Source organism: Alligator mississippiensis, chromosome 3 (genome assembly GCF_030867095.1).
Source record: "Alligator mississippiensis isolate rAllMis1 chromosome 3, rAllMis1, whole genome shotgun sequence".
Taxonomy (NCBI): Eukaryota; Metazoa; Chordata; order Crocodylia; family Alligatoridae; genus Alligator; species Alligator mississippiensis.
The window spans coordinates 291437326-291457202 of record NC_081826.1 but is presented as its reverse complement, the minus strand read 5'-3'; the positions used below and the strand labels follow the sequence as shown (position 1 = coordinate 291457202).

The 19877-nt window shown below is 46.0% G+C and overlaps 1 protein-coding gene across 1 annotated transcript in view; it reads left to right on the top strand.

Annotated features, from left to right (window-relative positions):
- ARK2C (arkadia (RNF111) C-terminal like ring finger ubiquitin ligase 2C) overlaps positions 1-9650 on the top strand; it is a 108669-nt gene extending 99019 nt beyond the window's left edge. The window contains exons 4-8 of the mRNA XM_006263339.3: positions 2200-2329; positions 4397-4501; positions 5132-5227; positions 6685-6791; positions 9028-9650. Of these exons, the coding sequence (XP_006263401.3) occupies positions 2200-2329; positions 4397-4501; positions 5132-5227; positions 6685-6791; positions 9028-9145 (556 nt within the window). The 3' untranslated portion in view covers positions 9146-9650. The remainder of the gene's footprint in view (positions 1-2199; positions 2330-4396; positions 4502-5131; positions 5228-6684; positions 6792-9027) is intronic.
- Positions 9651-19877: the final 10227 nt, after the last annotated feature.

The following is a 19877-nucleotide window of genomic DNA, read 5'->3' as shown; positions in this document are numbered from 1 at the left end:
TCGAACCAGGTGGGCATATTTCAGTACCTGGCTCAGAGGTGTAAGCACCCTGAGTTTCCATCAACCCCAAGGGAGCTGTGGGTGCTCAGCACTTTGTAAAACGAGGCCACTGCTGTCTTTGCTTAAATCTGGGTTTTGCTGCTTAGCGGTGGTGACCAATGTTTGATATTTTTCACTGTAATTTTCAGAAGAAATGACTTCTCAGACACGGTCCTGAGCCCTTCTTGTCAGTGGTGCCTACAGCCACAGGTGCTGTTGGAAAACTCAGCCCCAAGGGGTCTGTGAACTAAGCTAGGATGAGGAGCCCAGGGTGGGAGACTGGGACCCAGTAGAGAAGAGAATAGGGATGACCTGAAGCTGGAGAGAAAGAGGGATGACCCAGAAGCATGGCGTAATGGCTCTGTACGGGTCTTGAGCCTGGTAGGACACCCATGCAAGCAGCCCCTGCTCCTGAAGGCTGGCTTCAGTTCTGGTGGCTTTGGCCAAGAAGGGTCTTCTTGGACAGGTGCCTTTGGAGGAGCAGGGATTCACTTTGTAATAAACTCTGGAAGCAAAAGCTGTCTCGTACATCCCTGGTTGTCCACATGTTGGGCACAGATGTTGCTGTCATGTAGATGTGTTCCCAGAGCACCTTAAGACCGGGAGGCAAAGCCAAGCTGAAGTGACTTGCCCCAAGGCCACACAATAGTTCAGGCATAGAGCAAGGAATAGAAACCAGGTCTCTTGAGTCCCACCGCAGGGCCCGATCCACCGGCCCATGCAGCTACTCTTTAGCTCATAGTCGTCTTCTTTTCATACACAGTATTATGCAATGGCTTGCAAATCTCTTCTCAGCTGGAAGCCCCCACCCTGGCCCCCCTTACCTCTTTATAGCTTTCCACCTGGCCTGTTTTTGGCCCCTTCTCCATAGGAGCTCACATATAACAGGAGGCCTCAGACAACCGAGGGAGGTGAGGTCTAGGCCAGAGAAGGGGTTGATGTGCTCCAATGCCCACGCTGCTTGGGGCCCCGTGCTGCCAGGTACTTCCACAGCTCTCGTCTCCTCGTGTCTGTCATCCACTGCTGAGCAAGAGCCACTTGGAGAAATGTTTGACGGTTCATAACAAGTCGCAGCGCTGGCTGCTGCCTTCCTCTGCTTCAGGGGAAAGAAGTTCTGAAGATGAAATGAATGGCAATTTCTCTCTTCTAATGAGCTTTGCTTTGGTAAATGCTAAGACAATGTTTATTAAAGTGCCTGCTTTTGTAATTAGGGGGAAACGAACGGCATTCAGCATTTATTTGTGAAGAGATTTCGCTCTCTGGAGAGACAGGGGATCGGTAAATTGGATTATAGATGGAGATACTGTCCTCGCTCTCCTCCCTCCAACACAGACCCATGGGGATGGGGCTTGCCAGCATGTTGCAGCTCACTGGCTTGTGCCCGCGTCAGTGCAGAGGGGATGTGGTACAGAACGATAATTAATTTCTGCTGGGCAGATGCATCAGAAATGCAATGCAGTAAGTTGCAGCCTCCTCTTTTAAGAGCGGCGGTGGATTCTGCATCTCTGGAGTCTTCAGATCAAGACTTAGATGTCTTTCTGGAAGAGAGAAAGGCATCTGTTCGATTAGAGGGGTTCTAGGCAGGAATATGTGGGTCCAAATTTCTTTTTTGTGGGGTTTTTGTGATCTAATTAATAGGAGCACAGGGCTGAAAGAGAGCGCCTGGCTCACAGAGTCCAGCCTCCTGCTGCCGGAGGTAACCAGTGGAGTTACTCCACATTTACACTGACATAAGTAAGGATAGACGCTGCCCTGCTCTAACCCAGCTGGTTCAGTCTTAGCAGAGCTACAGATTTGTCGCTCATCCAGTTATGAAGCCAGTCGAACTCAGTTTTGTGCTACCCAGCAAAGAACGGTGCATCTATTTAGCAAAACAAAAGCAGATCAGAGCTCTTATATGTTGGCGAGGAGAGTACAGAGAGCAAATCCGGGCCCCCTTCATCTCTGTAAGCCCTGCTGCACTAATGTAAATCAGAAGTAACCGAATCAATGGCATTAAGCTGGATTTGAATCGGTGTAGCTGAAAATTGGAGCCAATGCGCTGTGCCCTTTTGCTTCTTGAGTGTGGTATGGATTATGAATGGAACGGTAGAGGAGAAATAAAGGGATGCATTGCAAAAAGATGAGATTATTGTTATATGCCTGTTCTTGTGCTTGCAGGGATCTCAGTGTTGATGCTGGCCTGACTCATGCCCAGTTCCAGGTTAGGACAGTTCCTCAGCCCTATCAGCATTACTTAGCTACACCTAGAATGCACCATTTCCCTAGGAACACATCCTCAACGCAGATGGTGAGTGAAATGCTTTTGCTGGGAAATGTTTTATGCATTGTCTACTAGACGGAAGCCAAAATAAAGGCTGCTATCTTTCCATCACCTGTCTTCCAAGAGTCCTACTTATCTCTGTCCGTGGGAGGCAGTCTGTCTGAAAAGATAATGTTGCATTGTTATATTCATGGGGTAGGAAAAGTTACAAGGAAGGATGTGTACTAGCTGAAGATGGGTTTGGTCTGTTATCTCTAATGGAGCTACATCACTTTACACCAGCTGATAAGCTGGCCTACACGTTCTAGACAGAATGGGGAAGATCTGGCACATGATATTAGGCACTGAAGCAAATTCAGCTCTCAGGTGAACGAATGTCAATCCAGGTTAACTCCGCTCAAGTGGATGTTGTTACTGCAGATCCCCCCTTGTTTTAACTGAGAGCACACTTCGAGTCACTGATCTTTATTCGTATTTCCGCTACTTGCATGCTGTAAAAGAGCCTTACAGAGGATTTAAATGTAATTTAACCAATTTATAGGGCCAGGGGTACCGTAAATAGGACTTCTCATACATAAGAAACAGGTCCATTGACCCCCTTTTCATTCAAAAGGATCCTTGACAGCCTCTTCCTGTTTTCATTTAAATGGGCACCTGAGTAAACTGGGGGTTTCACAAAGCATCACTGCAGAACGTTAAAACGCAAAGAAAAAAAAAATCCCAACTCACTCTTCACTATTGACACAGTTTCCCCTGAGGTCAAATATAATTATTTCAGACCTTTCCCTCCAAAATTTTGCATTTAAAAAAAAAAAGAGCGTTTGCCTTTGGGTGTGTTCTGATTTTTGCAATTGTAAGGGAGAGGCCCAACACTAAATTGGTGTAGGGTCATTTCAAGAGGAAACCTCAAACTGGGTGCATTTACATAAGCCATTAACATGAAGCAATAAACTGCAGAGCTTATTGCTCCTCAGTTAATTGCTCCTGGGAAAGCTCCTGGGTGTGCAGTTTACACGTGCGCCCAGACTGCAGCACATTGAGCCAGGTTGAAGCAGCCCTGGCTGGCAGGGGGTCTGGAGGGTCAGTCTGCCATCCTGGAGCTGCTCCAACCAGGCTCAAGGTGCAGTGGCAGGGCTGGCTGGGGCACGAGGGTGCTTCTGAGTTAGCCCCAGCCAGTCCTGTCAGTGTCTACACGTGCACTGCTGTGCACAAAAAACCTCCTCAGCAGAGTAAGCCTTGTATTTGCAAGTCCTAGCCTGCTGTGGAATTTATTGGTTTCATGCACCCTTATAGGGACACAGGCAGACACCGAGACATTTATTGCGGTTAATTAGTCAACTGCACAATACACATCTTGTGTAGCCGCACCCACTGAGATGCTAATGAGATTTGGGTGTCCACGATCCTCTGACCAGTTTTGAAAATGTCACCATTGCCTCTCAACTTTCTGCACTTTAGTCAACCTGGTCCATGAACAAAGCCTGGTCGCTTCGTCGATGGGTTTGCTCCCATTCTGAGAACACTGTATTTTGGGTTGACCCACATAAGCATTGCTAACCCATGACAGTTTTATGACAACCTTTGGTGTTTTTCTTAAAGCCCTCAGGTGCTGGAGCCGGGTGAACGTGAACATGTGAGAATCTTAGCTTTCCTTAAAAAAAAAGGCAACTGTCTACACTTTTTGGTTGCAGCGAAATTGAAAAATGACTCAAAAGTTTCAGAAACACTTAAAAGATCAGAGAACAAACAAGGAGAACCGTAAATGTATTTCTGAAAAAAAAAAAGCCTCCTATTTCTTAAGCCAGTCTGGCAATGTCTGAAGCCTTTGAGTTGGCAACACTGCAGAGACTACAGACACAGTATTACAAATAATTGAATTGAAATAAAAATAACTATGATTCATATTTATTAATAGGACTTATTAAAGTCCTATTATTTCTTTGTTTTTAGAGAAATCTTCATTTTGGAGGCTAAAAGCTAGTTATTAGGCTGCCCTTTAAGTTCTGTACTTTTTAAAAAAAAGGTTTTATTTGAAGTCAAGGCAGTCAGAGGATTAGAGGTGCTGAGATGGTTTTTCTTCCCTATCCTGCACAGGTTGTCCATGAAATCAGAAACTACCCTTATCCTCAGCTTCAGCTACTTGCTCTTCAGGGACTAAATCCGAACAGGCACACATCTGCTGTGAGGGAGAGCTATGAAGTACGTACCTTCTGACTTCAGTGGTTGTTAACCCCAGGACCCTGCAAATGTTGTAATATAAACTGTTACAGGTCTTCTCCAGAGCACAGCTGGGCTGCAGCAGAGCACTAGGGACACGTGGGATAAGGCCCGAGTGCTACACACATGTAGTTGGAGCTGTAGTCCATTTGAAGTCTATGGAAAGATGCCTAATGTCACCAGCGGGTTTAGGATCAGACTTTTGGGTGTTGGCCCACGAGGGCTGCTTCCCCACAGAGAGCAGGCAGGAGTTGTAGCTTATCAGGTGTGTTTTCATGCAGCCGGTGTTGCAACATCCACCGTTGTGCTGCCGGGCGGTGGTGCGAATTCAGGGGCACTAGAGAGGGGCCTGGCTAATGCCTGTTGTGTGCGGTGGTGATTACAGCCAACCTCTTAGGTTGGAGGGCAGCCTAGCACTTGGGTCTTTGGGCTCCCAGGCAGGTGCCTTAATCACCTGGCCATTGGGATGAAAACTTAGGAGGGTTGCCCCCTCCCTGGCTTTTTCCCTGATTTACAGCCCTACCTCTCATCTTGTGGGTGCTGCCTCTTGTCCGAGAGGCTGGTTGGTGTCGGCGAGGTGGGTTCGTGACCGGCTGGTGCTTTGTGTTTCAGGAGCTGCTGCAGCTGGAGGACAGACTGGGCAGCGTGAGCCGGGGAGCTGTGCAGAACACCATCGAGAGGTTCACGTTCCCACACAAGTACAAGAAGGTGAGGGCCGGACCTCCAGCGTCTCCAGGCAGCTCCTCAAGCAGTCCTGACTCACCCTGCCTAAGGAAGAGAGTGCAGCAGCTAGAGACATGGGGCCATCCTTGTCAGATAGGACAGTGTGCAGGTGACAGGGTAGACTGGAGCCCAGAGCTTCAAGTCCAAACATCCCCAGATTTTGGGAGGAATTTAACATCCAGAGGCCACCTCTCATTTGGATGATGATAACACACAGCGGCAAGCCTAGGCTAACAGGCCAGGGCAGTCTGATGGTGGCTTTCTGACTTGTAGGCTCAAATCTGCAAGTCAGATTTTTCCAGGGACGTGAACCTTCTCCTGCTCGGCCAATGCAGCTTTCTCTCAGCGTGACCCGTGCACACGCAAACAGGGCCTGGTGCTTGCAACTGCGCTCATTTTTATTCAAGTGTTAGTACCCACAAGTTAAACCCACAAAGTTATGTGGTGTGCAAAGCATGGACAAACCCACTCCCGTGAGTCCAAACTCCGTTCCTAGAGTGCAGGGGGAAGCTTGCACTCTCCTGTCCATGAAAGATAACTCTCTTCCTCGACTTCTTTTCATGAAATCCGGTCACCTCACTTTACACTGGTGTGAGAGGAGGCCAGGGGACAGTGGGGCATATGATTTTGAATCCTGAACTGGGTTTATGCCACCCTCACTCGGGAAAGGGAACGTTGCTAAACCTAGAAGCTGAGGCAAACCATTGGGAAAAACTCCTGGACCAATTTGTGCCCTTGCTGACAGTGGGCTCTATTAAACATCCTTTCTCTTTCTATAGATCTGTCCAGTGGCTAGCATCACGGGCACAGGGCTGTCAGCGCTGTCACATTAGAGATAGCAAGAATGGAGGTGGCAAGGTATTTTTTAAGGGAAGCATAGGGTCATGTGCAATGCACTCCAGGGAATTCTGAGCTCTCCTGTAAAGACGATTGCAGTTATGAAGTCTGCAAGAAAAAAACCCCCACAACCCTAGAAATTCAGGCACACACATGCAGTTGCCTACAGGGACAAATGATGCCTGGATTAGATAAGGTGGTGTTTATGGAGGCCAGTGGGAATCACGTTGTACCTGAGGTTTGAATCCAGCCCCTCACGCATAATTACAGGTCCCAAAATGCTCAAGAGACTGCGGAGACTTAATAATCAGTGTGACATTAATCACGGGACTCGGGAGGAAATGGCTTCCTGGCTTCTCTGCTGACATTTATTCTCTCTGCCTCTCCTCTCCCGGTACATTTTGACAGTCAGAACATTAATAGGACCTGGCATCCTTCCCTCTGTAGGTTTTTGGCTGGGCAGACTTCCCTGACCTGGTGGGTCTATTCAGTTGACAATGAAGCACTTATTATTCGCATTCCTCCAACTCAGGAGGCTTTCGAGAGCATTAGAGAGTCGTCAGCTCTCCTTTTGTAATTAAATTATGTCTTTAACCTTGTCACAGAGAAGACCGCAGGAAGGCAAAGCCGAGAAGGAGGACGGGGAGGAGTCGGACACCGATGAAAAATGCACAATCTGTCTGTCTATGCTTGAAGATGGAGAAGATGTGAGGTATAATCATTCCCACTGAGAGCTCTGGCTCTCCCCCTCTGCCTCTCTCCATTCATTTTCTGCTTGGTTTGTATTTTATTTATTGGAAATCATTCACCGCTGCGTGGGTCTGCATCCAAGACAAGGCTGTCAAAGTTCCTGTTCTGGTGAACTCTCTGAGCATGCAAGGTGCAGTTTATCTGCAGGAAGCTAAACATGATTAGGACTGTCTCAAAACGCATTTTATAAAGTGTGGATAAAGAGTGCAGTAGGGTGGGAGGCTGGGAGCAAAGGGTTTTTTTTCCCAACAGTGGTCTCTGGTTTCTCTCTTCTTGAAGACTTTAGCACAGAGGAACATTTGTGCAGCATTTGGTTAAGTTGCTGGATGCCAACATTAAGAACAAAATAGGTTTCTGAGCTGGAGGCAGGTCTCTGATTCAGGGGTGGTTTGTGTATTGGGATTGAAGTCAACCCATTCTGATGAGAGTGGCCATGGGAAGACCTGAGATTCAAGTTCAGGGTGGTTGGATCTAGGGTTTTGCTTCAGGTTTTTCTTAGTTCAGCTTCTAGGCCGCTGTGCCCGAGTGGAGAGGATGGGAGCTAGGGTTTTAAACTGCGCTCCTGAAATTCAAGGTTGGCTTATGACCCTTTTTTGGCCATTTGGGTGTGTTTGCTAGTGGCCTTTTATTCATTAAGTTCTAGCTGCCGCTGCAGACAGGCGGTTGAGTAGAACGACCCAAGCTGTAACAAGAGGACTCTGGCCAACCTTTATCACTGAGGTCCTGTCTTGTATCACAGCAAAAGCAATGTTATCAGTGTTCACTTAAGTGGGATTGAAGCCAAGGTTCAGACACGGTGTAATGACTGAGAAGGTAGAGCCCATAGCCCTTCTCCTAGCAGTTTTACACGCACGTGTGTAGAGTACGAGCTTCGGTGGGTTTACTCAGCTGGTGGGAGCCAGGAGTCCGGGCTCTGACAAGCTAGCCCTTTGTGGCTTTGGGACAGTGATGCCAAGCTAAGGTTTGGTGTCGTTTTAATGGCAGTGTTACACTGAGTTTAGATTATGGATTTGTATAGGCTGGTTTGGACAGGGATGGTCCTGCCTTGAGTAGAGGGCTGGACTAGATGACCTCTGGAGGTCCCTTCCAGCCCCACTTCTGTATAATCATGTGATTTAGCTGCAGGCCTTGCTGGGGAGGCCAGTCCAAGTGCAGCTCAGGACAGGGTTGTGTCTCATCTGCAAGGAGATGCTTTGACTAGGACCATACAACTGGAAGAGGCTTCCTGGGTCATGGAGTCCAGCGCCCTGCTATTTCAAGCACCTGTATCGTAGCATCCTTTTCTTAAACTGAGTGAGCCCTCTCCTTAAACTGCTTTGGTGGTTTCCCCATTTGGGAGGCTATTCCTGAGTTTCCTTTTTTCCCCTGCTTTTCAGCTTTCCTTTATTCCCAGCCAGTTTACACTGATTTGCCCTTGACAGGGTGGTAGCTTGCCTCCATGGCTGAATCCAAATCAGGCTATGTGGCACCATGGGCGCTCAGCTTTGCCTCCTCCCTTTCTCTTGCCTCGTATTTGGGATAACTTTGGACCCTCAGCAAACTCACGGAGGGAGAAATCCCAGTGATCCACCATAGATTAGCTCAGGCGAGGAGCCTTGGCCCTTCACACCTTTTTTTTTTTACTCCATTTTCTCTTTATTTCTGTTGAATGGGTGGTTGTGGAGTACACTGAAGTGCACAGAGCTGACTGTCCTCACAAAGACGGTGTAAGATGCCAGCTGCATTCAGGCAGATCGGGATGGACAAATTTAACTATACTGAACTGCAAGAAATAGAGAGGCTAGCATGTTGGCAGGGCTGGGTAATTAGCTATGGGAACACCATGCCCTGAGAGGCAGTGGATTATTCTGTCCCTTGAAATCTTTAAATCCAGCCTGGCTGCCTTTCGGCAGAGATGTAATTGCTCAAATAGAAGCTGTGGATATGATACAAGAGCCACTGGCTGAGATGCTATGGCCTGTGCTATGCCTGAGGTCAGATCCAACAATCATCACGGTCCCTTCTCACCTTCGAATCCACGAATCCGTGAAATACACTGAGTGCAGAATGCATGACGCTCTCGTCCCTGCCTCTAGGTTACTGGGTCAGTGTCTACGTCTCCCTCGAGGTTTTTCTCGTTGTCTTTTTTTTTCCCTTCCAGCCTCCTTGAAGTGCATCCGTGCATGGCCCCTAACAGGCGTGTGATTCTTCTCTTGCAGGCGTTTACCCTGTATGCATCTATTTCACCAAGTGTGTGTGGATCAGTGGCTAGCCACCAGCAAGAAGTGCCCAATCTGCAGAGTGGACATTGAAACACAACTTGGCTCCGACAGCTGAAAGATCCAGCTGGATGCACCATTTTCCTTACCAGGTCGTATGGCCATAAACCCTTGCAGCAAAATTTTGCCTTCTGAGCCATTTGATTTAGAGGAGAAGTCTGCAAGCACATTAGCGAGGAGGAGGAGGAGTTGGTGGTACAAAATCTAGGGGTAGGAGAGTATCCTAACAGCCATATTGGCCCAATGCATGGGAGCTGGCATTCCCAGAGCTTGAAGGCCCTGTGCTGCAGAAGATTTAGTATTGAACATGAAGGAACTAGTTTGTGGTAGTCTGGCTTGTCAATCCTGCATCTCATGAGGATTGTATATATACCTCTTGACTAAGTAGAAACATGTTAGGGGTTCTTTAGCTATTTCTATGGATGGCAGCTGGAGCATGTTAGCTTAAGAAATGTTGTGTTTGATGCCCTAGTCATCTTGTGGTGGACATGTCGCTGTTAACCTAATTTGCACCAAATATTTTTTCATAGATTCCTTATTTTGGTGCCTGATTAAAGCATTGCAGGGGGGGTGGGGAAGGGGTGGAGGGGGAAGGGCAGGGAGGGGGGAGCCACAAGTCAAATCTTCCCATCTTTAGGAAAAACAAAAAAAGAAGAGGTGAAAAAGCAAAATCCTGTTTACAGTTAGAAGGATGGTGCTCTTCGCCTCGGCCGCATTTCTTTGCTTTTGCCGTGTTTACAGCGTGTTGCAAATTCAGAGAAGCCTCAAAAAAAAAAAAAAAAATTGGAACGAAATGGAAACGAGAGCGAGAAGCTTTGTTCTTGCTTATCTGCTGTTGCTGGATGCTTTTCACGGGGCACGATCCTGGGACTGAGTCTGATTCTTCTGTGTCTGAACAGCGTACCTTGGTATCCGGCGAAGGCTGCGGGATGCCTTAATGTTGTACTTTTTCATGCTGCCGGTCTCCGCTACATTTGCCTCAGCCCCTGTAATCAGTAAGGATAGTTGACTTTCATGGCAACTGTGGGTACTCTTCGGGTTTTTTTCCAGATGAGGCCCAGGATCCCCCAGTGGGGGTGGAAATCAGGCGTTAACCTGACACCAGGCTTGCGGTGAAAAATCTATTGTCTGCCTATTAGCCAAAGAGCATTTACTAAGCTGGTCTTAGGAGCTAGACCCTGCAGTTGTGCTTTGGAGAACAATTAGCCGGGAATGCGACGAGATACGCATTGCATTCCTCCTCCTCTCACGAGCACAAAAGCCGTTCTCATGCTAAAGACGAGGCATTCAGAATGGAAAAAAATCGGACCCCACTAGCTTACTGTGAAACTCCTAATCTCATGGCCCTCTTTGGATGGCAGGCCAGGAGATTTCCGATGATCTCATTAAGCCCCACTGAGCTGTGTTTCCATCTCACCTTCTTTTCAGGATCCCGGGGGGTGGGAAGGAGGAGGGGGTTTGATCAGGTTACATCATGCACCAAATTCTTTTCTTCTGCTCCTTGCTTTGCGATTTACAAGCAAAAGCAGCAGAGAGAAAGAATAGGAGAGGAGATTACAGCTCAGGTGGAATTCTGAAGTCTTTTTTCCAAAAAGCCCATTTTTTGGCAGGTGCTAGGGAGAAAAAATCTTAAGTGGTTGTTTTGATTACAGATGGGAGGAAAAAATAACCAGGCTGATTTGGTCCTATTTTTACTTAGGACCAGGAATGGGATTTCAGTCGAGGAAGGGAATTTCAATTGATCAGAGTTTACTAGCTATGCTGAATTTTGAAAATATGTAAATATATGTACCTGTGCGCACACAGGCATGTGTGTATGTACAGAGCGATTACTAAAATGAAATGGATACGAATGTGTCAGGCTCAATTATATTAATGAGAAAAATAAAAGTTGGAATTAATCAGCGAAGCGCCCAAGTAATGGAGCTTTCCTGATCCACATTCCCTCCAGACTAAATATTTGATTACTTGCCACGAGAGATGCTGAATTAAGTGCATGTTGACTCTACTCAGTCTCCTCTATCTCATGCTGCCCTGGAGGGTTGGAATCAGCAACCAAGACTGCCAGGCTTTTAATCATTTTTATGTTGTAGGGGAGTAGAGTAGCAAAGTAACTAAAGGTTTGGTTTTGGGGAAAGGGGGGGGGGGGGCATTTTTAAATCAGGAGCTTGTATATAAGGATGCAAAAAATGGAGGGTGCTTTCTTGTCCGCAAGAGTGGCTTTTTTGTAAGAGCCAAGAGCTGTTCTGTAAGTGGAGATGAACATAAATTACAGTTTGAGAGATCACCGAATTCCTGTGAGCTGTAATTGAAAAATGAGGAGCTCCCAGATGCCCAGGATATCTTTTTTCCAGCTCCACTAGTGTTAATGGTGAGACCCAGGGGGAGTGACTGCTTCAGCCTTTGCACAGCAAATGCTCTCCAGTTCGTTGTAATACTGTCTTCAGCCAGGGGCACCATTGCTTCACCTGTCTTGCTAGGTACAGGCAGAGGTGTGGGAAGGAAGGAAAGCTGAATCCTTCTGATGGCAGGCAAAGAAGATGCCATTTAAACCCATTTATTTTGAACCATCTGGTCATGCATGTGCTGGGGGTGGTCGAGAACGGGCGCGGACAGCTGCGCCTTCCGACCTCTGCTTGGGAAAACTCGAGCGCCATTCACGCTGGCCTCAAGGGGACAAGACCTTTGTGGTTGTACCTCTTTTATCTTGTTGGACTTGACGAGCCCGAAAATTAGAAGGGCTGAGTGCCTTGGGGCAATAAACTGCCTGGCAAATGCTCCAGCAGCAGCAGATTCATCCATCATCAAAAAGTAAGGCCAACAAGCCGAACAGGATGTTGCTCGGAAGATACGCTGTAATCCACTCGATCCATCCTGCAGGTTGAGTCTGATCCGGCATGGGGCTGGGCATTCCCGGGGAGGGGCGAAGGTCTCCAGCACCTGGCAGGGTGCTCAGGACCTATCGGGGCCGGAGTCTTTCTCGGAATAGACCATTCAACAGGAAGGAAAGGAGCAATTCTTGCCCTTGCTTGGAACAACCCAATCGGCATGGAGAAATTGCTTGGAACAAACCATTCAGTGGGGAGGAAGGCTGCTCTTCCGAACCACGTGTTTTAAGCCTATGCGAAAGTATTATTATTTGCCTAATGAACAAGCACAGTTTTTAAAATGGTGAAGTAAGCACCAAACTCCCGTGGTCTTGTGTGAATGAGTGATGTAGTCGCGCGCGAGAGCTTGTAATGCTTGAAGTTGCATTTGGTGTGTCAGGTTCCCTCCAGTTTTAAATAATTTCTATGCGTAGAATGAGATTTGATTTAAAAACAAAACAGAAATATCTCTAGAAACAAGACATTGATAGTTTACAGGGTTTTGTGAGTTTAAATGCCTTATATTTAACAATCATAATTTATGACTAACTTGTAGATATTGTGGGTTCTTATTTAATTATTTTTATAGTTGTTTTTTGCATTTTTAATTATAATTTATTTATTTAGAAATTAATACTAATTTTTTTTATTACTCCTATTACCTCATTTTTGCATTGTTTCTGGGAATGGAATGCTTTGCATGCGTTGGTACTTTAAAAAAACTTAAACTTGGGGTGTGGGGGAAAAACGCTTATCTTGTCAAAAAAAAATCAGGGTGTGTGATTACAAACTGTATTACTGTGGTGCTGTTACCTTGGATACATTCCATAAAAATGCAAACCTTTGATTCTGTATGCTGTGACATAGTGGAAAACTGCAATATAGTGACTGTGTTTAGCACATATATATAAATATTATTTGCACTCATAAGCAAACTCTGGTGATCCTTTCACTCATGCCTTTATGCATTGGAGGAGGTGTGAATAGCACTCTAGAGAACCAAAAAAATAGGGTTTGATGCCACAAACCCGACTAAGTAATGAATTGTGAGTTCCCTGCTCAGAAGGCTGGCTGGTTTGGGACTATTGTAACAAAATGTAGACCTAGGATTTGAGAGCAAATCACCTTGGTGCAATTATCCCCTTTAGCAAATGAGCCTGTACAGTCCATATTCATCCCAAGTGGTCGTTATTAAAAGTCGGTATGTGCCCTTACACGTAATTACACACGTGTATCTGAGCCACCAGCCATTTCTGCAGCCCTTTTTCTCATGGATGGACCTGTTGAAGGTGCGGTAATGCTTGAAGGAGTAAGAACAGCACTGCTGAACGGAGAGAGCTCTGTCTCCGGTGCAGTGGTATGGAGGCTGCTGGCATTATCTGCATGGTGGTGGTGTCTCATGGTAGCCCCCAATGGAAATCGGACTTCAGTTGTGTCTGGAGCTGTACATACGTATAGTGGAAGACACTCTGGTCCAAATTGCTTAAGCTCTAAATTGGTAAGAGATGCTGGGAGGGGAAATGGGCACAGAGATTGTTTTTTCATAGCGACCACTTTCTGAGCGATCAGTCTGGCCTTGGCTATACCCTTCCCTGTAAGCTAACCTTTTGTGGCCTTCTCTTTCTCTCTCTCTCCTGTATGAGGTATATCTGCATTTGTGGGTGGTCGTCTGTCCAGCATGCTATGGATCTGACCTGCTAAGCATTTCAGAGGGGACAAATAAGGCAAGTTGCTCAGTTTCTCTCTCCAAGGTGGTAAAACCAGGTATTTAAGGGCAGGCTCTAATCTTTTGGTGAATCCCACATGTGGGAGTTTCTTGAAGTTGATGACTTCAGCTAGAGGTCATCATGGGGAGCAGAATAGCAATGGGCCTGAGACCTGACCCATAACAGGAGATGCTCTGTCCGTATTTCCATTATTTCCCAGCTGAACTTGTAGGTGGAATTGGAGTGCTTATTTATTATGGATGCTTTTTGAACGTACCACTTGGTGGTTTTGCTGTGGCATCAGGCTGCTGATGAAGTCCTGAAGGCACTCTGGGGCTGGAGCCCCTTCGTCGACTGTGCCCCAGTCTGCCAAACAGACTAGGGCACTGGGCAAGCTGGACTGGGTGGAAGGACCATTGCACAGAAACATCAGCTGTTTCTATGCCGAATGTAGAAAAGAACGGGAGTAGAAGGTAAACTTTCCCCCTGTAATTTTACTGTATTATTGTTCAGAGCAGAGCTGCGGCTTATGAGCTCAGAGCCCAACACAGTTATATATTGCCTGTAGACCCCAGGGAATGATTAGTCCCTAATACTATAAAAATGATGATTATGTTCTGTATTACCATAGCCCTTAGCAACCAAGCTGGAGGCAAGCACCTTTGTGCCAAAAGCAGCATAGGCATAAAATGAAATGGGGCCAGGGTGTATTCACAGTCCCCTTCCCATTTTATTTTCTCCCTATCAAAAGCATCCTGGGTGTGTCCTCAAACCACAATTCCAGCAGGCATTTTCACAATGCTTTTCCTCAGCCACATTCTCCAAGCCCCTGACATCAGTGTCCCGTTAAAGAAAGTCAGTGAGTGTTTTGCAGTTAGCTTCAGCAGAGCTTGGGTTTGGGAGAAAAGGACCCAGTGGTTTTGTAGCTTAATGGCAGTTTTCTTGAAAATTTCATCCACATTAGGCATCTAATAAAGACTTTTATTACGGCTCTTCAAACATTGGACAGTGCTATCATAGCTCAAGTGGTTGAGTCTCTTGACAAAAGAGGCTGAATAAAAACCAGTGCTAAAACCATTGTCTGCTTAGCCCAAACTGGATGACTTTTTTTCATAGTTTCGTAGCTGTTAGGCACTGGAAGAGACCTTGCAGATCATCAGGGCCAGTCCCCCTGCACTTGGGCTGAGATCTGCCCCCATACCTTAAACGTTGGAAAGAATATTTGCATCCAGATTCAGGTGGCTCAAGAGCCACAATTCACTTAATTACAGTAAGTGCCAATTTTGCTAGGGCAAAAGAGAAACCTTTACATCCAAAAACATTAGCCAGAAACATTGGATACAGTTCAGCCAGAAAACAGATGCAGAATGCAAGCTGTTAAATGGGGAAAAATTGCCAGCAGTTTCACCACATCCCTCTTGGTCTGTGCAGAGAAGGGAATGGTAGTAAATGCTGACAAACATTGACTCTTCAATGGGAGCCAGTAGGGGAAAAAACCTCACACCTACCAGCTGCATTAAAGATAATTAGGGGCTTTCTTGAAGGCATTTGAGACCTGTATTCCTTAGGGATAACTCAGCCTAATCAGTTCAGCTATTTTGGGGTTGAAAGTTTGGCTTAGGATTGTGCTCTTGAGACCCCTGCCCACACTGGATGCTCATGAAATCAGGACTGGACTCTTTGGTTCAGGAAAGAGAAATGCTTTTGGGCTGAACTCAAAACAGAAACCCTGAGAAATGGTGTTTCAGATCAACCTGAAATGTTTTGTTGGACCCAGGTTGTGATGTTTGGGGAGGATTTAACCCTTTTTAGAAGCTTTTTAAAAAACGTAGAGCAGTATTTCAACGAAAAGTTGCCCATTTCCACATGAGATGTCAAAACACTTTGTTTCAAAAACAAAATGCTTCACCTTTTTAAATTTTGGATTCTTTTCCATTCTTTTTCTTCAGCTAAAAGTTTTTGCCAGATTCATGAATGGTGTCAGTCCTGATGGAACTGATATGGTTTTTTTTTTCGGCAAATGTATTTGTTTGCTAAGAAGCTCTTCCCCATTCGAATTAGGAATGATGGATCTGCCTTGGGGAGGCTACCCCGTGTCTAAGCCTGCTGTGAAATGCACCCACACCCCCTTCCCGTCCCCTGCACAATCGCCCGTCGAAACCAGTAGCACTTTCCTTTCCCTGATAAGGATTCGGTGCAGCTCGACCTGCTCCAGCCCTGCAGACTGTCCAGAGGAGGACTCAGCAAAGCCATGAACAGCCTGTGCTTACGGGACAGTTCAGCTGCCACAGCAGGGCCATGAACGGTGGTTGGGAAGGGGGCTACAGCAGTGAGTGCACTTATTGCTCAAGACGACGAAAAGAATTGGTGCAAAACGGTAACATTGGGCTGCTACAGCCACAGGAAAAGGGGCTGAAATATGTCAGCGAGAAACAAATGGGTAAATGGGATCTACAGTCAACCTTTTCCTAATAATAATTCAGATGTAGCTTTAATTTAGACAGGAGAGCGCAAACATGAGATACCTTATTCTGCTCCTTTTTTTTTTTCTTGTCCTCTTAAGGTGCTGCTTAGCTGGCTGGTTTTTGTCTTGTATGTGATTAAGACGTGTCTATCTCTTTCTCACTGCTCTTTAATGCTTGCTACTGGAATGTGGATATGTGGTGTGAGCTTGGTTGATTGTTTTCTTTTCCTCTAAAGGCACCAACATCATGGGGAAAACTAAAAGAGAAAAAAAAAAAAAAAAAAAAGCTGGCAAACAAAAAACAAAACCCTGTCCTTTAATGGCATGGGCAAGTGAAAGGATTATCCACGTTTTTGTAATCCTACTGCTGTTCTGTTGTGCTGTGCAACATTTTGCTACATAGACTATTTTATAGAAGAAAGCTAGAAAAATATTTATTATTAATATTAAAGCAATAGTGCATCGGAGAAATGAAGAGACATTAGAAATTGTGTAAATGCTTAGATTCACTTTTGGTGGATTTTTTGTACTTTATTTATAACTAATAAAATGAATTGCATTGCTAACTACAACCCTGATCCAAGTGCAACTTCTTGTTTTTATGGTTATCTAGGGCAATAGAGTTTCTTAAGGGTTTTTTAGCCCCCTGGTGCTGTAGCTTTAATTTCTCTCCTACAACAGTGAAGACTTTTGCACTCTGTTAAACAGCTGCTATATTTCTACTGGCAACTAATATTATCTCTGCATTTGAGTCCTGGGCCAAAGCCCAGTGAAGCAAATTCTTGGGAGACTTTGCAGTGAAGTCAATAAGTTCTGGATGAGGCTCCAATTCTGCATATCCTTTTATGACAGTTGAGTATTTCCAGGTCCTATAGAGTGGAAAGCTTAGTGTCGGGACCACTGGTCACTTGATCCATTTAATGCAAAATGCTAATAGCCCACGCAGCCAGGGCTGGGGGGCTGCCCTTCCCACTGGGCTATAGCATCATTATGTGCTCTCTGGCTACCCCATGAATCTTGCAGTCTAAGCTGCCCTGTCTCTCAGCTTCAACAGGGTGTTGGGGGGGTACCCTGGTCTCATCAAGCACCAAGTGTATGGGGTCCTTTTAGCACATTTAGGATTGAAATTCTGGATTTGGGTAGCACTTAGGCATCCCAGTCCTTTTGAAGATGCAGCCCCACCTGCTCAACATAAAAGAAGGCACTTTCCTGCAGCCCGGAGCATGGTGCCTGTGTCATAGAGTAGGATTTCAGACAAAATTGTCCTCAACGTTTCCAGCTGGCAATTATAGGCGCCTCCCCACTCAATGCGCTGATCTCATTCTCCCTCTGCATCACGTAGGGTGCCTACACATTAGCCTTTGGCTGATCCAGAGAAGATGACTTTCCTAATACTTCTGAGACAAAATTTCTTTACATTTTCAGCCCACTGAGGAGTGCTGCAGACTCAGAGGGGGTCATGCACTCAACTTTGTTTCCTTCGCAGGCCACATTAAAAAGCTTGCTGGTACTACTCTAGTCCTGTCCAAATCACAACATGGCTATTTAGGCAATGTGCTTCTTTCATCTGAAGAACTAGCCAACTCTTGGGTCCTGGCAGGCAGGTGGTACTCAGCACTGTCCCATGTCTCCTAAAGCTTCTTGATCTCCCTTCTGCCTACCGCACCTTACTCTTGCCTTGTGAAAGGGCTAGAGAGACATCAAGGCTGGTGATGAAACATGGGCGGATCTAGGATTTTGAAAAGGGTGCAGGTAGCATGGGGTATCGTTACATATACCATAATATATACTTTTCTCCAGTTAAAAAGAAACTAGAAGTTTTACTAATATACTAGGGGGGTCTAGGGCTATTAGTCAGTTTAATACCGAAGCAAAACCAAATAGAACTTTATTGGAATGTATATTAATTTGCTATATCAGATATTAAAAACACAACAAACCAGACCAAAAAAAAAAATCAAAAGATATTTTGATAAGTCCTGTAGTCATTAAAATTAGGTGTACATCTCCTTTTGAGATTCGTAAAACAAAATCTAGCCTTCTTGAGCATCTTGACAGCGCATCAAATGCTTCACTGAAAGCTATTTTCACACCTGAGTAACATTTCCATGCCTGAGTTAATGTTTTTAGCTCGAGTTAAAGATAGTCTGCAGGGCTGTGAAATAAGAGCTACGTTCCCACGAGCCACTAATAGACAGCTGAATTGCAGAAGAGAGGATAGCTTGATTAGTATGTACTGCACCCCGCAACCCTGGACACTGGCACAGGAAGCCAAAAGACGAATTCCCAATTTTATACAGAAAATATTGGGGATCAGGGTCAGAAGCCAATAGGTTAGGAAGAGATAAACAAATACAAATAGATACGCATTAACATTAAAGTACATACACTGAACAGCTAAATAACAGATAACAAGCACTAACACTGTGGCACCTTCACTCAAAGACCCTGGTACCCTCCCGAACCTCTGGAGGTGCCCCAAACCAGCCTCCAGTCCTGAGAGCGTGCAACTGCCATGTGCACGTCCAAGTTCTGCTGCTACAGTTCAGCAGTCCTGGTTCGGCGACTTCTCCCGAGTCTCTGGCTGCACTATCCTCTGTCGCCGTGCCTGTTCTGCTGCAGCTTCCCCGGCATTCAGCCACTGCTCCTGCACTTTCTGCTGCTTCTGGTTTTCTTCTCCTGTCTCTCATCTCCCAAGGTATCCAGGAGCTGTAGTTTTCATACAGCCAGCACAGTTTTTACAGTTCAGTTCAGATAGCAAAGCACCTCTTCCCACTGTCAAACATTTATATTGCAATTAACTTTCACAGTACATTACAAGTGGAACTTCAAGACCCTTAAAAAGGAGAAAGGCCATTATCGCCTGAGTAATGAAGGTTAGGGACAGACGTTACACATAAACTAGTTTAAGAGATCAGAAACTTGTTTAAACCCATAACAGAGCAGATGTTCAATGCACGTAAACCAGTTTGAAAATGGTTGAAACCGGTTTGAGATAAACCTGGTTGGATGTAGTATCAGACTTAACTGATTTGAGTCATTATACAATGTCTGTCCCAGACCCCTTGCTGGTTTAAGTTAAATCAGACTCCCCCAGCATCCTGGCATGCTCTCTGAGCTGGTGGGGCTCTCTGCTCCACAACAGGGCTGGCCCCCTCTTAATGGGGTGATAAGCACTGAGTTAGGGGTGATAAACACTGTTATCAATTCCCTGCTGGGCTGGTCGGGATGTGGGGGAACCTCTCCCTAATGAGAGCATCCTGCCAGGGCCTGGCCACACACCCCTCAGCTCAGCATTGTGGAAGGGAAGGGGGGGGCTGCTTTAGCACCTCCTGGCTTCTAGCCTGAGTCACTGCAGAGATGTGCTGGTATTTCTTCAGTCCAGAGGGGATGTCTTCATGGTTACAAAGTGGTTCAACCTAGCCAGGTTAGACTAACCTGAAAAGATAAAATCAATTCAGGCTCAGGCTTTTTGAATGTTTGTTCCTAGCCGAAGAGTTCAGAAGGAATTGGGTAGCTGATAATGAGTCATGAGGACAGTTGACTCCCTCGCTGCTGCCTGAATAGAAATGCTGCTGTCATAGCTAGACAGTTGGTTTTAAACTTTGGCTAGGCCAGGAATCAAAGGGGCAGGGGCACAACTGCACCACTGCACCTCCACACCCCCGGATCTGGGCCTGTGAAGAAGCACTACACAAGCTTAACTCTGTAATAGCACAAACTCACAGTAGCCAATCAGATCTCCTGGTGGAG